This window comes from Marmota flaviventris, chromosome 6, assembly GCF_047511675.1.
Source record: "Marmota flaviventris isolate mMarFla1 chromosome 6, mMarFla1.hap1, whole genome shotgun sequence".
NCBI classification, from domain to species: domain Eukaryota; kingdom Metazoa; phylum Chordata; class Mammalia; order Rodentia; family Sciuridae; genus Marmota; species Marmota flaviventris.
In genome coordinates this window covers 126,306,832-126,324,261 of record NC_092503.1, presented here as the reverse complement: position 1 = coordinate 126,324,261, position 17,430 = coordinate 126,306,832, and the positions used below count along the sequence as shown (strand labels likewise).

Genomic DNA, 17,430 nt, shown 5'->3' with positions numbered 1-17,430 from the left:
GCTTCTCTTTAGATTTCTTTGGTCTTCATGTATGATAAGGTTGAAGTTACTAATTTTTGGTGGGAATACCTCATAGGTGCTATTGTGTCCTCCTCTGCATTCCATTATAGGTATATGGTATTCATTTATTCCACTGGTGATACTAACTCCAATTCTCTCATTAACATGGTGTCTGCTAGGCTTCTGTGCTATAAAGTTATCTTGTCTGCCTTGGTATCTCATGAGTATAATGAGGCAAAATACATTGAGATGAGATGGAATTCTGTTTTGGACTAATTTCCAGCCACTAGTCTATTTTTGGGAATCCTTTATAATCCTTCTCAGAGATAATTTTTACTGTGGTGTTTTCCAAATGGAAATATATAGAATCTTATTATTCCTTCTACATTTATTATTTGTTGTGGTAAGGTGAAAAATGCCTTCTGATCTCTTGAACATTGATTACATGGTCAAAGGGTTTTACAAATGTGACTAAATTGAGGTACTTGGGATAAGAATACTACTCTGAATTTTCTGATTGAGGTATTATAATCAGTAGAATCATTATGAGAGGAAGCTGGAGTATATTAAAGACACGAGATACTATGCTGGTGACTTTAAAAATAGAGGGAGAGGCTATAAGACAGGAGTGAGATATCTTCTGGAAATGGAAAAATGAGAAGGTAGATTTTCTCCTGATAGTGGAAGAAGAAATGTAGCATTGTAACTTAATTTAGGCTTCTGATCTCTATAAATGTAAGATAATTATTATTATTATTATTATTATTATTATTATTATTATTATTATTATTATTTTTTGCTGGGCACAGTGGCACTTCCTGCAATCCTAGCAAATTGGGAGGCTGAGGCAGGAGGGTTGCAAGTTCAAGGCCAGCCTCAGCAACTTAGCAAGACCCTGTCTCAAAATAAAAAATAAAAAGGGACGTGGAAATAGCTTCAATCTCTGATTCAAAAAAACATTATATCTATATTTTAAGATTAAATTTTAGATAATTTGCTATAGAAAACATAGAAAGCTTATATCATTGGCATTCTATTCAAAGAAATAGTTTTCCTTCTGTATGTCATTATTTTTAAGTTTGCATGTATGTGTGTGTTGTGTACATATGCATTTCTCTTTCTATACTTAACATTGCACTTAACATCATGAGCTTCACTCCCATTCATGTTATTATAAATGATGCAATTTCTTTTTCCCTTTTATGGCTGAATAGTATTCCATTTTGGTGTATATGTAGCCTTTTCTCTATCCAATCATCCATAGATGGACATTTAGGTTGATTCCATATTTTAACTATGGTGAATAATGCTATAATGAATGTGGGAATTCATACAGAAATTCATTATGCTAATTTAATTTGCTTTGCACATATGTCCTTTGTTGTGATTGCTAAATCTTATAGTAATTCTATCTTTCTTTTTTTATGGTGCTGGGGATTGAACCCAGTGCCTTGTGCACGTGGGGCAAGCACTCTACTAACTGAGCTATATCCCCAGTGCCTAGTTCTAACATTTTTGATAAGCAAATTATGTATTTATTTTTCCTTGCATGAAATTTCATTCCTTTTGTTATAAGGGCTTATCAATAAAAACATTCATTGGATTGGACAAAAAATATGTTTGTGATACTGGTTTTCAGTATGCATTATTTTAAGCCTTGATTCAGTAAACTGTAAGAAAAGGATTTGTTGGGTAACAAGTGTTGGGAAATGTTCCTGTCCAGCCTTGGGAAAAGCATACTCTTTTCCCTTTCCAAAGAAAGAATTTAGAACTCAGTGGGGGATGTTGGACATTTTATTATTCAAGCACTTCTTAGAAGTAGAGGTTGAGATACAATGGAGGATTTAATGTATTTTAGTCCAGTTCTATTTTATTCAAGTCCACTCCATCTCATTAGTGGGTCAGACTACCCAAAGAGTTCCCTTTGTTGCAATCACAGGGAGTTCTGAGCAGATACAACAGTCAGTCTGGTTGTCATAATATGTAACATCCATTTCCCAGTCCAGAGTTAGGAAACTTATTGATAACCTATGGAGAGTATGACAAATGTTTAGTCAACACTAATAATGCCAAATCAACTCCATTAAGCATAGACTACTGAACAATCTTGTTTTAATAAAGTAGCCCAAACAGTAAGCTTAGATGGGCAAGTGTACCATACCAATCTATCTCTTTATTTCAGGGCATAGAAAGAATAAGACACTTGTGGAATATATAAGTGCCACAAACTGATAAAATCTGTCTGTCTGATGGTAGTCTGTCACATTGCTGAAGAGGGACCTCAACTCATTTGATGGACCCTCAAGTTGCATCTGTTATAGATGGGTATCAACATGGCTCCCAGCCACCAAGCTGTGCAGCTAGCCTACTGGCCCCTGTTAGAAGCAGCAGGGGAGCATTGGAGACCCAGAGTGGTGGCCTGGGTAAGTTAAAGCACAGGCAACAGGCACAGGCTACTATGCAGAGCTTTCCATGGTGGCACAGGCTGAGGTATGGTGGGGCCAGCATAAAGCCAGGATAAGCCTGCTGCATGCATACCATGCGGTCCTCAGGTCCAGATGCCCTACAGAGCATTCATAATTCAGTTACTTCAATCTTTAGTTTCCTGACCTGACATAAGTAAATGGAAGTAAGTCACTATACAAAACCTTAAACTATACTACAGAGCAACAGTAATAAGAAAAGCATGGCATTGGCACCAAAACAGACTGGTAGACCAATGGTACAGAATAGAGGGCACAGAAACTAACCCACAAAAGTATAATTATCTTATATCAGACAAAGGTGCCAAAAACATGCACTAGAGAAAAGATAGCCACTTCAACAAATGGTGCTGGGAAAACTGGAAATCCATATGCAACAAAATGAAACTAAACCCATATCACTTACTATGTACAAAATTTAACCCAAACTGAATCAAGGACCTATGAATTACACCAGAGATTCTGTGTCTAATGGAAGAAAAGGTAGACCCTGATCATCATCATGTGGGATTAGGCCCCAATTTCCTTAATAAGCCTCCTATAGCACAAGACTTAAAACCAAGAATCAATAAATGGGATGGACTCAAACTAAAAAGTTTCTTCTCAGCAAAAGAAATAATCTGTGAGGTGAATAGAGAGCCTACATCCTGGGAGCAAACTTTTACCCCTCACAATCAGATAAAGCACTAATCTCTAGAGTATATAAAGAACTCAAAAGCTAAACACCAAAAAAAAAAAAAAAAAAAAAAAAAAACAATCAATAAATGGGCCAAGGACCTGAACACACACTTCTTAGAAGGATATTCAATCAATCAACAAATATATGAAAAAAATGTTCATCATCACTAGCAATTAGAGAAATGCAAATCAAAACTACTCTAAGATTTCATCTCACTCCAGTCAGAATGGCAGCTGTTATGAAAATAAACAATAATAAATGTTGGTGAGGATGTGGGGGGAAAGGCACACTCATCCATTGCTGGTGGGACTGCAAATTGGTGCAGCCAATATGGAAAGCAGTATAAAGATTTCTTGGAAGTATGAAGATCCATGTATCCCTCTCCTCGGTCTATACCCAAAGAACTTAAAATGAGTATAGTACAGGGACACAGCCACATCAATGTTTATAGCAGCACAATTCACAATATCTAAACTGTGGAACCAGCCTAGATGCCCTTCAGTAGATGAATGGATTAAAAACTATTGCATATATACACAATGGAATATTACTCAGCAATAAAAGAGAATAAAATCATAGCAGTTGCAAGTAAATGGATGCAGTTGGAGAAGATAATGCTAAGTGAAGTTAGCCAATTCCCAAAAAACAAATGGTGAATATTTTCTCTGATATAAGGTGACAGACTCATAGTGGGTTAGGGAGAGGGAACATGGGAGGAATAGACGAACTCTAGATAGGGCAGAGGGGTGGGAGGGAAAGGGAGAGGACAGGGGGTTAACAATGATGATGGAATGTGATGGACATAATTATCCAAAATACATGTAAGAAGACATGAATTGGTGTAAACATACTTTATATACAAATAGAGATATGAAAAAATGTGTTCTATTTGTGTAAAAAGAATTGTGATGCATTCTGCTGTCATGTATTTTAAAAATAAAAGCAATTTTAAAAAAAGAAAATGGAAGTAAGGCAGACCTGAATGAGATTGGGGCTAACCAATAGCTTTCCAAACCCTAATTAGCATAAATTTGGAAGAATAGCAGTTACTCAAGTGCTAAATAAACTTCTAGACTAGCAGACTCCACAGGAGAAGATCTGAGGTGCCCTCTTGCACTTCAAGAGTGCAGTTCCTGTTTCTACTCTTCAATATATCTCACTCTTACACTCATTCATTCTGGTTTATGGATTTCATTCTTCAAATTTATGAGACAAGAACTCTGAAAGAAGAACTTGACAGTGAGCTGCTGCCATCTGCTGCAACCTTCTCAGGCGAGAATGGGAATGCCCATTAAGAGCTGCAACACCTCTCAGCTGATGAGGCCTGTAGCTTATACAGACCCCTACCTTCCCGCAGAAGCAGTGAGTCAGTCAGGTACCATCTCAAAACTCCAGTTTCAGTAGTGCTGACAATAGGCAAAACAGTTCTGGAATGCATTTCATCAGGAATTTTTATGGGCAGTCACATGTGTCACCCTGTCTACATAGTCTTTTACCTCCATGCTTTAATGTGTGATGTAGTCAAATGGCAATTTTCTCTGCTGGGGATTTTTTAAATCATCTTGTTTTCATTAGTTGTACAATCTTGAATGGTGCTTCTCTGGTTATGGGCTCCATAGAAAGTATAGCATAAGTGGTGCACATACTTTATATGAGCTATAACATTATTCTTCTCCATTCTATAACTGTGACAAATGTTCAATAGAATTCTTTTAATCTTCTGCCATAAGCCTCATCCCAAAACCTCTGGAATAACATGGATGTTAAGCTCAGTAGGTTTCAATGTGTCTAGTAACCCCCAAACTCGTGCCTATTTTGCTGTCCATTTGGCCTGATCAAAACCCTCAGAGAAGATGTCAGAGCAGAACTAGGCAGTGACTCCTAATCCTTCCACACAATAGTAAAGAGGTGGTGAAGAAACAACTAACCAGGGAAATGGGTGACAGAATCAGTGCTCTCAGACCCAATACTTGACAGTTTGAGACCTGCAGAGACTTGAATTTTGGTTACTGGAGAAGAAAATAAAAATAAATTTTCTTAACCCCAAACATGGACGAGGGAGAAATGGGGAGGGAGAACAAAACAAAAGTAGGGAGAAGAAAAGCACATACGCTTACTTCTTAACAAAAGCTGTAAATAAAAGCAGAACCACCCCACCACCACCACCACCTCCTCAGACAAGTAGAGATGTGGAGCTGACCCCAAAGATGATCACTCCCAGGAAGTTCAGGCCTAACCCACTGCTCTACACAGTCTCTGTAGGAATGTAAGCAGAGATGGAGGTGATGCCACAATTCACAGCATGGGATGTAAGAGCCCAGGCATGGACAGTCAGTGAAATAAATCTGACAGAGAGCTGTCTCTATCCTGGCAGTAGAGGAACATATTACCTACAGCTGCAGCTAGTGGAAGCTTGGACATAGGCAGGATGGCTGTCTCTGCCATAGATAGTGGAAAAGAATGACACTCATGGTTCATAGCCTTGGACAATGGGAATTTGAAACCAGATGGACTATCTCTTTTCTAGTTTCAGGGATGGTGCTCTGGCAATCTATATCAGCTGGACAAGGGGGTGGTGCTTTTGCACCACAGACCACCCACAGAAGACCCACAACCATAGGTCCTGTGCTTAAAGACAGTCACCAGGCTCTATGCCACTTTGAAGAGAGCCCTGTGGAGGGGAGTGTGTGCAGAGTGACCCACTACATTCGGAATCATGATCTTGAGCCTTGTATCCTATGCTCCTGTGTGCAATTGAAACAACAAGCAGACACAGCATAGCACCCTTTCAGCATCCAATCTCTGACCCCTGGGCTAATAAAAATAATTGGCTGATGAGAAGTCCATAACAACAAACTTCTCTTCCTCAGTACCTCAGGGGTGGTCCAAAGTGGAACACTGGCAGAAAACTTCAAATGCTTCCAAATCCTGATGAAATTTGAACAAAGAAAACTCAATAAGAATATTCTTCATCTCGGTATGATTTGCACCAAAAGGTTTAATGTCAACTTTGATTATATATATATATATCTTCATTTCGATTTGATAGTTGTTACACTATTATTTGACATTGTTCCCTCAACCCATTTTATTGAATTTCTTCTTCTTTTATTTAAATTTTATTGATTCTTTTTGGTTGTACATGACAGTAAAATCCATTTTGACAGAATTATAAAAGCATGGAATTTATTTTGTTCTAATTCAGGCCCAAGTACCTCTCCTTCCACTTCCCTCCCCACAACCCCAGTTCCCTTCCATTTACTGATATTTCTACTATTTAACCATAGTTATGTTTTTTTAAATTAATTTATTATAGAGGTACATGATGGGGACATTCACTGTAGTATATTCATATGTGTAATAGAAAAGTTATGTCAGATTCATTTCACTGACTTTCCTTTTCCAATCCCCCCTCCCTTCCTTTCATTTCCCTTTGTCTAGTCCACTGAACTTTTCTATTCTCTCATTTATTCTTCCTCTTTTATTGTGGGTTAGCTTTCACATATCAGAGAAAAAATCTCACATTTGTTTTTGAAGATGTTTTTGTGGAGTGGGGATTGGCTTATTTCACTTAGCATGATAGTGTCGAGATCCATACATTTACCAGAAAATGGCATTATTCTTTATGGCTGTATATGTATTATGATACATATACTCCATTGTGTATATCTATCACATTTTCTTTATTCATTCATCTTTTGAAGGGCACCTAGGTTGGCTCCAAAGCTTTGCTACTGTGAATTGTGCTTCTATAAACATTAATATGGCTTTGTCACTGTAGTATGCTGACTTTAAGTCCTTTGGGCATAAACTGAAGAGTGGTATAATTAAGTCAAATGATGGTTCCATTTTCGTTATTTTGAGTAATCTCCATACTGCTTTCTAGAATGGTTGCATTAATTTGCAATCCCATCAAGAATATATGAGTATACCTTTTCCCTCACATCCTCCCCAAAATTTATTGTGACTTTCTGATTAGAGTGAGGTGAAATCTCAGTGTATTTTTAATTTCCATTTCTCTAATCACTAGAGATACTGAAAATTTTTCATATATATGTTGACCATTTTTATTTCTTCTTTAGAGAAGTGTCTGTTTAGTTCTTTTGTCCATTTATTGATTGGGTTATTTGTTTTTTGGTTGTTGAGTTTTTTGAGTGTTTTGTCTATTCCTGATATTAACACTCTCTCTGAGGTGCAGGTGGCAAAGATTTTCTCCCATTCTGAAGTCTCTGTCTTCATGTTCTTGATTGTTTCCTTTGCTGTGAAGAAACTTTCTAATTCCATGCCTTCCTACTTATTATTATTATTATTATTATTTTTTTATTTTGCTTCTTGTGCTTTAGATGTCTTGCTAGGAAAGTTAGGCCCTGAGCCAATATGTTGGAGTGTTGGGCCTACATTTTTTTCTAGTAGGTTTGGGGTTTCTGGTCCAATTCCTATGTTTTTGATCTATTTTGAGTTGAGTTTTGTGCAGGTTGAGAGATAGGGGTTAAATTTTATTTTGCTACATATGGATTTCTAGTTTTCCAGCACCATTTGTTGAAGAGGGTGTCTTTTCTCCACTCTGTGTTTTTTGCACCATTGTCAAATATACAATAACTATATATGTGTGTTTGTCTCTGTCTTCTAGTCTAGTATACCTTCTAATGTTTTGCAATATTAACAGGAATCATTTTATCTTTGTTTCCCTAGCTCAGATTTACACATTCTTCTTTTATCCATTTTCCCCCTCTTACACGACCTACTATTGCTTCAAATGCTCCCCCATACATCTTTTTACAATTTTTAAATTGCTTTGCTATTTTCCTCACCTTTTATTTTCTTTCTTTTTTTCCAAATTTTTCTTTTCACCTCTTTTTAATCACTATATAATATTATAGCAGTTTTATTATCTTTAATAACTAATTTTCACCCTATTTCAGAACATTACTACAAGTTCAAACGTGAATTAGCAGGACTATGAAGAACACTATGAACATTTTGAAGATTCCTAAGGTTAATTTGTATGTGGCATTGTTCTGAAGTGATTCTAGTAAATGAACCTTTATATTTTCTCTCAAAGTGGTGATGATATTGGGAATAGAAGAGATCACACATTGAGTGAAAGTATCAATACCAGAGTATTCTCCCAGCCTGGGGCCCTTAATGAAGAGAAGCACATTAAATAGCTCACTAAATAGTCCTTATAAAATAAGAAAGGTCAAGTGATTTCTCTCATAAGCAGAAGCTAGGATAAGAGAAGGATAGGATAACACAAAGAACCAGTCAAATTAATGGATGAGCAAAAGGAAGTCAAGGATAGTAGAGGAAGGAAAATGGAAGAGGAAAGGGAAGACAAGAGGGAAAAGGGGAATGAGAAAGGGGAAATAATGAACAAAAATTGATTTTATGCATAGATATGAGTTTGTTGAGATGAACTCAACTACTATGTATAAGTGTACATCTCTAAAAAGAAAAGAAGAAGCAATATTAGTCCCATTATTTATTCATGCACTATAAAATAGCAAGGGAAAAATTTAACCTAAACAGTACATAACACTTCAACAATCAATCCCATTGACTCCATAAAAGAGAAAACATCAGGGCTGGGGATGTGGCTCAAGCAGTAGTGCACTCGCCTGGCATACGTGCGGCCCGGGTTCGATCCTTAGCACCACATACAAACAAAGATGTTGTGTCCCCAAAAAACTGAAAAATAAATATTGAAATTCTCTCTCTCTCTCTCTCTCTCTCTCTCTCTCTCTCTCTCTCTCTCTTTAAAAAAGAAAATGCGAAGTCAGAGGAAAAGAAGAACTTAAAATATCAATATTTGCGGCAGACATGATCCTATACCTAGAAGACCCAAAAGGGTCTACAAAGAAACTGCTAGAACTAATAAATGAATTCAGCAAAGTGGCAGGATATAAAATCAACATGCATAAATCAAAGGCATTCCTGTATATCAGCAACAAAACTTCTGAAATGGAAATGAGGAAAACCACCCCATTCACAATATCCTCCAAAAAAAAAAAAAATACTTGGGAATCAACCTAACAAAAGAGGTGAAAGACTTATACAATGAAAACTACAGAACCCTAAAGAGAGAGATAGAAGAAGATCTTAGAAGATGGAAAAATGTACCCTGTTCATGGATAGGCAAAACCAACATCATCAAAATGGCGATATTACCCAAAGTTCTCTACAGGTTCAAAGCAATGCCAATCAAAATCCCAATGATATTTCTTGTAGAAATAGATAAAGCTATCATGAAATTCATATGGAAAAACAAAAGACCCAGAATAGCTAAAGCAATTCTAAGCAGGAAGTGTGAATCTGGAGGTATAGCAATACCAGATTTCAAACTGTACTACAGAGCAATAGTAACAAAATCAGCATGGTACTAGTACCAAAATAGGCAGGTGGACCAATGGTACACAATAGAGGACACAGAGACCAATCCACAAAATTACAACTTTCTTATATTTGATAAAGGGGCTAAAAGCATGCAATGGAGAAAGGATAGCATCTTCAACAAATGGTGCTTGGAAAACTGGAAATCCATATGCAACAACATGAAGCTGAACCCCTTTCTCTCACCATGCACAAAAGTTAATTCAAAATGGATCAAAGAGCTTGATATCAAATCAGAGACTCTGTGCCTGATAGAAGAAAAAGTTGGCTCCGATCTACATATTGTGGGGTCGGGCTCCAAATTCCTTAATAGGACGCCCATAGCCCAAGAGTTAAATACAAGAATAAACAAATGGGACTTACTTAAACTAAAAAGTTTTTTCTCAGCAAGAGAAACAATAAGAGAGGTAAATAGTGAACCTACATCCTGGGAACAAATCTTTACTCCTCACACTTCAGATAGAGCCCTAATATCCAGAATATACAAAGAACTCAAAAAATTAAACAATAAGATAACAAATAACCCTATCAACAAATGGGACAAGGACCTGAACAGACACTTCTCAGAGGAGGACATACAATCAATCAACAAGTACATGAAAAAATGCTCACCATCTCTAGCAGTCAGGGAAATGCAAATCAAAACCACCCTAAGATACCATCTCACTCCAGTAAGATTGGCAGCCATTATGAAGTCAAACAACAACAAGTGCTGGCCAGGATGTGGGGAAAAGGGTACACTTGTACATTGATGGTGGGACTGCAAATTGGTGCAGCCAATTTGGAAAGCAGTATGGAGATTCCTGGGAAAGATGGGAATGGAACCACCAATTGACCCAGCTATTGCCCTTCTTGGTCTATTCCCTGAGGACCTTAAAAGAGCATACTATAGGGATACTGCCACATCAATGATCATAGCAGCACAATTCACAATAGCTAGACTCTGGAATCAACCTAGATGCCCTTCAATAGATGAATGGATAAAAAAAAATGTGGCATTTATACACAATGGAGTATTACGCAGCACTAAAAAAACGACAAAATCATGGAATTTGCAGGGAAATGGATGGCATTAGAGCAGATTATGCTAAGTGAAGCTAGCCAATCCTTAAAAAACAAATGCCAAATGTCTTCTTTGATATAAAGAGAGAAACTAAGAACAGAACAGGGAGGAAGAGCATGAGGAAAAGATTAACATTAAACAGAGACGAGTGGGGGAGAGAAAGGGAGAGAGAAGGGAAACTGTATGGAAATGGAAGGAGACCCTCATTGTTACACAAAATTACATATAAGAGTTTGTGAGGGAAAAGGGAAAAAAAACAAGGGAGAGAACAGCAGATGGGGTAGAGAGGGAAGATGAGAGGGAAGGGGAGGGGGGATAGTAGGGGATAGGAAAGGTAGCAGAATACAACAGTCACTAATATGGCATTATGTAAAAATGTGGATGTGTAACCGATGTGATTCGGCAACTTGTATTTGGGGTAAAAATGGGAGTTCATAACCACTTGAATCAAATGTATGAAAGATGATATGTCATGAGCTTTTTAATGTTTTGAACAACCAATAAAAAAAATAAAAAAAATTTTCATACTCAAAAAAAAAAAGAAAATGCCTTAATTTTTTTTAAAAAAGAGAGAAAACATCAGAGAAAGAATTCAGAAATTTTATAGTTCAATGATAAGAAATGAACTTATAAAATATAGGAAAAAATATAATTTAAATAAAGAGATAAAGACTCTGAAAAAGAACCAAATAGAAATCGTGTGAATTAAATACTTGATAAATCTAAATAAAAATTCAATGGAAAGCATCACAATAGATTAGACCACTTTGAAGATAGATTCTCAGACCTTAAGGACAAACTGCACAATCCTGAAAATAAATCATAAAATAAAGAAAACATGTTGAGAAACCATGAGCAGAATATTTTTAAAATCTGGGATAACATCATAGACCAAATTTAAGAATCATTGGGGTAGAAGAAAAATATAAAATACAAACTAAAGAAATAACAATTTTTTAAATGAAATAATATCAGAAAGTTTTCCAGATCTTAGGAAAAAGACAGAAATCCCAATACAAGAGTTACTTAAAGCCTCAATAGGCAAGATCAAAAAATACCTTCTCCAAGTCACATTATAATGAAAATAATAATTATACAGAAAAATGATAGAATTTTAAATGTCATAAGAGAAAAATGACAGGTGACATATAGAGGTAAGCCAATTCAAATTTTGACTGGTTTCTCTACTCAGGCCTCAAAAACCAAGAGGGTTTGGAACAAGATATACCAAACCCTGAAAGGATGTAGGAGAAACCAAGATACAGCAAAACTATCCTTCAGAATTGTCCAACATTTTACTTCCCGTTATAAGTTTGTCTAAAGCTTATATTATATGACATAGAAAAGTATTATTTGTATATATCCTTTTTCAAGATAAATGAATTATTGGATTTTTAAAAATAGCCACCAAAACAAGAAATAAGAAATAATAATAAAGGTTCACATTTATCATTTAAAAGGTAAAACTCTAATTTTATGTTTATTTTATTTTTAAATTAAGCTTATTTTTAATTGTTACATAAAATCCCAAATGGATAATATGTGAGGTTTTGACACATGTACCCATTGTGTAATGTTTAAATCAAGTTAAAGGAATGGGAGATGGAGAATGAGATGAGCACTTGATTTTGTTGGGCATCACAGCACCAATCTGTCCTCAAGATAAACCCAGAATAAGGCCTGTCCTGGTGGTCCTAAGACTCAGCCGGTTCTTCAAAGACCCTGCCTTCTAGTTCATCATACACAGACCCAGGCTCCAAGCTCCAAATGACTCCCTAAAGAAATAGATTCCAGCCCTCCTCCAACACAAGGCTGGGTTTAGGCTCCAGACTATTCCTTGTATCCCCAGTTTCCAGTGCATGCAGAGTCCAGGCCTACACCCATCAGTTATTACCTCATACCCAATATAGTATCTATTATGAAAAAACACAAAAAGAAATTTTTGGCATGGATGTGGAGAAAAGAGAACATTATACACTAGGGTAGGGAATACAATTATTAGAGCCAATATGGAAAACACCATGAAACTTCCTCAAAAATTTAAAAATAAATCTACCACATTATTCTGCAGTCACATATGATTGCTCACACACACACACACACACACACACACACACACACACACACACATTTTTTAAAGAAGGAAATCCTGATACTTGCAACAACATGGGTGAACTCTAGAACACTACAGTTTCAGTGAGTAAAATAGACTATGCAGACAATGACAATATTCTTTATTAATACATATATGAATCTAAATTATTTTAACTTACAAAAGTGCAGACAATAAAATACTGGTTGTCAAAGGGTCTGGAGAGTCAGAGGAAAATAGGGAAAGAGAAAATGGAACTTTTTTCAAAAGATACAAAGTTTCAGACAGGAGACCTATTGAGATGTATTACATAATAAGATGTCTTGAATTAATGCTACTGTATTATTTTTTTATTGATTTTGTAAACTAAAATAAAATAAATGACAGCAGAATGCATTATAATTCTTATTACACATATATACCCCAATTTTTCATATCTCTGTATATAAAGTATTTTGACACCCAATTTGTGTCTTCATACATGTACTTTGGATAATGATGTCTATCATATTCCACTGTCCTTGCTAATCCCCTGCCCCCTCCCTTTCCCTCCCACCCCTCTTCCCTATCTAGACTTCATCTATAATGCTAAGTGAAGTTAGCCAATGCCCAAAAAACAAATGCCAAATGTTTTCTCTGATATAAGGAGGCTAACTCATAGTAGGGTAGGGAGGGGGAGCATAGGAGGAATAGATGAATGGTACTGTATTCTATACTTGAAAATTTCTAAGAGTGTAGATTTTCTTCTTTCATTTGTTTTTCCTTTCTCCTCCTCCTCCTCCTCCTCCTCCTCCTCCTCCTCCTCCTCCTCCTCCTCCTCTCCTCCTTCTTTTTTGTACAGGAATTAAAGCCAGGGGCACTGAGTCATATTCCTAGCCCTTTAATTTTTTTTTTTTAATTTTATTTTGAGACAGGCTTGTTAAGTTGCTTCAGGCCACAGTAAATTGCTGAGGCTGGCTTTGAACTTGTGATTCTCCTACCTCAGTATCCAGAGCCACTTGGATTACAGGAATGTGCTACTGTGCCAGGCAGGAGAGTAGATCTTAAACATTCTCACCATACACAAAGATATTAACCTACTTGGTGTGATATGTATGTTAATGTATCTAAAAAAATAACTTAATAATATTTGAATACATCAAAACATCACATTGTAAAAATATACACAACAATTTTTCTTAATTTATACCTTTAAAAAGCTGAAGGAGAAAATTTAGATTGTGGACAATGAGAATGCCACATGTTATCCTGAACCATAAGATTTCCACAATGCAAGATTGTGCAAATATTTCATATTTCATATATTTCCAAATAGTCTGTATTCATATGCACTTTTACTGTATGTAGACCTTATTATTACAAAAGTTTTTTTTTTTTTTTTTTATTTATACAATCTATGCTTCTTTATTTCATAGGTGGTAGGTTTAAAGACAAAGGAACTTAACCTATACTATTATTCTTGTCAGGGTGATAAAAGCATCACAGACAGAACAAGGACAGAATGAACAGAGTCAATGTAATTGCAAGCCACACAGGAAACAGACTGGAAGTTTTGGGTGTAGTTTTATTTTATAATGTAAGATAAAGTTTCTGAAATACTTGCAGCAAAGTCTTTAAAAAGCCTTCAAAGTTTGTATCTAACCATCAACCTACAGACAAAATTCAAGCATTGCTAAGTGGTCACTTTATTTTATTTCAGTTAGTATTCCATTCTTATTGATATGATTGACAGTTATGTGGGTGATTATGTAGTTCACTTATTTCAGATAAAGCTGGTTGATAATAGTACAAAAATATTATTCCATAAAAATCTATTTATTTGGAAAATAAATACATTGACCTTCCTAATGTACTTATTAACCACAAATGCTAAAATTAGATCAAGATTAAAAACAAACAAAAAAACATTTTCCATTGAACAACCTTTATCAGAAATGGTTTTCCAATATATTTTAAAGTAATGATTTCAAAAATTCATTAGCTTCAAGCCATTTTTGTATCCTATATTTCTAATTTCCTCGCATATTCTTCATATAGCTTTTTAGGCAACAGAGGTGCTTCACCCATATACTTTATCAAATATATTCAGCCATGATGGCTAGCATGGACAGGTCATTTAACAGAAAATCTGTTATATCCACTTTCTATATGATATACTTCTAACTGCCATGCAAACAGTTATATAAGATTATTACTTCTGCTACATAATTACACATGTGTTTGCTACAATTAATAAATTTATTTTCTTATGACATGGAAAGGCGTATGAACAAATAATAGAAGTTCAAGTATTTCACTTTGTCTTTAAAATAACGTGTGTGTGTGTGTGTGTGTGTGTGTGTGTGTGTGTTTACCCAAATATATATAGTTCTGCCTAGAGGAAAGAAATTTAAAAGACACATTATAGAAATTTTAAGATGTAATGTCATCTTTCCACAGGAATTAAAAACTACTATTTTATTAATATTTATGACAAATCTCACACCTCATTCTCAGATAAGGAAAGACTTTGGATTTATTAGAATTGTGATGCAGGAAATTATCACTGCTTTGGTCTTAATTTACATGGCTGTGTTCTCTACAAGAGAATGTTATTTAGGTAGGCTTCATTTTACTTATACCTGTTAGTAAGAATTCTGTGAACTTGTAAGATTATTTGGTCATTATTTCAGGTATAGTGAGTACAAAGGTAATGCATGGATGGATGGATGGACCTATGAACCACTGATAAAAAGTTGTATGCACCACTACACTGTTAATGCCGCACACACGTTTTATTCTCTCTCCATTAGTCTCCTAACTGCCCCTCTCACATCTTTGTTTCTGAGGGTGTAGATGAGAGGGTTGAGGCTAGGAGTGACAACAGTATAAAACAGGGCAATGAACTTCCCTTGCTCTTGAGAATTTTCTGTTGATGGTTGGAGATATATGAAAAGGGCTGGAATAAAAAACAGAGAAACTACCATAAGATGGGATCCACATGTACCAAAGACTTTCTGAAGCCTGGTAATTGACTGCATCTTCAGTGCAGCCCGAGCAATGGCACCATAAGATGTTAGAATGAGGAAGAGAGGTATGAGAGCAAAAATAGAGCTTGTGAACATGAGAGTCAGCTCATTAATATGAGTATCAACACAAGACAATTTCAGGAGTGCTGGAACTTCACAGAAAAAGTGATCAACTTGGTAATGTCCACACAGGGGCACCCATAAGATAAAGAGGGAATGGAGTGCTGAGTTGGTAAAACCACTTACCCAAGAAGCCAAAGCTAAGGATTGGCAGAGTTGAGGGTGCATGAGGACAGTGTAATGCAAGGGTTTACACACAGCTGCATAACGGTCATAGGACATCACCATCAATAGGACACACTCTGTAGTTCCCAGTGCAAGAACAAAGTAGAGTTGAACAATGCAACCAGCATAAGAAATGGTCTTCTCTGGGCCCCAGAGGTTTACCAGCAATTGGGGAATGGAGCTGGTGGTGTAGCAGAGATCCAAAAAAGAGAGGTTTGAGAGGAAGAAGTACATGGGAGTGTGGAGACAGGAATCCAGGTATGATAGCATGATGATAAACAAATTACCTATCAGTGTCATCAAGTAGAATATCAAGATAACCACAAAGAGAATTACTTCCAGCTGAGGCCATTTAGAAAACCCCAGTAGAATGAAGTAACCTTCAGAACTAGCATTGAGTTTTTCCATCATTTTTGCTTTCTGTTACCTGAAAGGGGAAAAAGAATTACATAAGCTCAAAAAACAATATGGAAATGTGATAAATTTTTAAAAGCCTGCCACTGTGAGATTCTAGGACAACTAGAATATTAAGAGAGTATTAAAATTAACAACATAAAAATTCTCAAGTTCATACTGATATAAATATAGCAAAATACATCAATGATGTACACTGAGCTAGAATCTAAATTAATAAATACAAAAGTGTGATCCTTTTAGGAATACATAAGTGGATACAAAATTGGTAAATAATAATTTGATGAGAAGCATGTTATTTACATAACCTGAAACATCTCTCTACCAATTACTTGATAATTACAAAGTGAAAGACAATGAATTTTGCCATTGCAGAACATAATGGACACCTCCATAACCATGTGATAAAAGTCAACATCAACATTGTTGACACAAATCAACATTATGTGGCTGCTGATGTGATACTCTCAAATGGACACAATATCACTTCAATCATGTTCCCACCAAGAATACATAGCCTAATATGAATAATGAAGGAACTTGGCACAACTCAGAGTGAAACAAAATAGCTTACTTGTAATACTCAAAATGTCAAAATCAATTAAGGCAATGAAGATTGAGGGAGTGAACCATGATAAAGGAGACTGATGAATTAAAGTATCTAAATTTGTGATCCTGTACTTGAAAATAATTGCTATTAACAAAATTAGTGAAACAACTGAAGAAATCTAAATGCAAACTATAGATTTAACAATATCATCTCCCTTTTAAATTTGCTATTTTTTTGCTAAGTATAGAGATGTAAACTACTGTTCTTGTTCTCAGAATATAAATACCAAAATAGATAGTGCTTATGAAAATAGTATCACCAATTAAATTTCAAATTCTCCAAAGAAGCAATGGAGGATAGAAAGGGTATCAATAAATGGATAAATAGATGATAGACAGTAGGGGCATGATAGTTCCTTGCACTACTTTTTGTAATTATTTTGTAAATTTGAAGTTTTACCATAATA

General features: G+C 35.7%; 1 protein-coding gene across 1 annotated transcript; it reads right to left on the bottom strand.

The window, feature by feature from the left end:
• Positions 1 to 15,481: 15,481 nt before the first annotated feature.
• On the bottom strand, positions 15,482 to 16,411 carry LOC139706261 (olfactory receptor 2J3). The gene has a single exon (XM_071613966.1). The coding sequence runs from the start codon at positions 16,409 to 16,411 to the stop codon at positions 15,482 to 15,484; it is 930 nt and encodes a 309-aa protein (XP_071470067.1).
• Between the last annotated feature and the right edge of the window lie 1,019 nt (positions 16,412 to 17,430).

Coding starts and splice junctions, on each gene's coding strand:
- LOC139706261 (XM_071613966.1), bottom strand. CDS start 16,411: ATGATGGAAAAACTCAATGCTAGTTCTGAAGGTTACTTCATTCTACTG.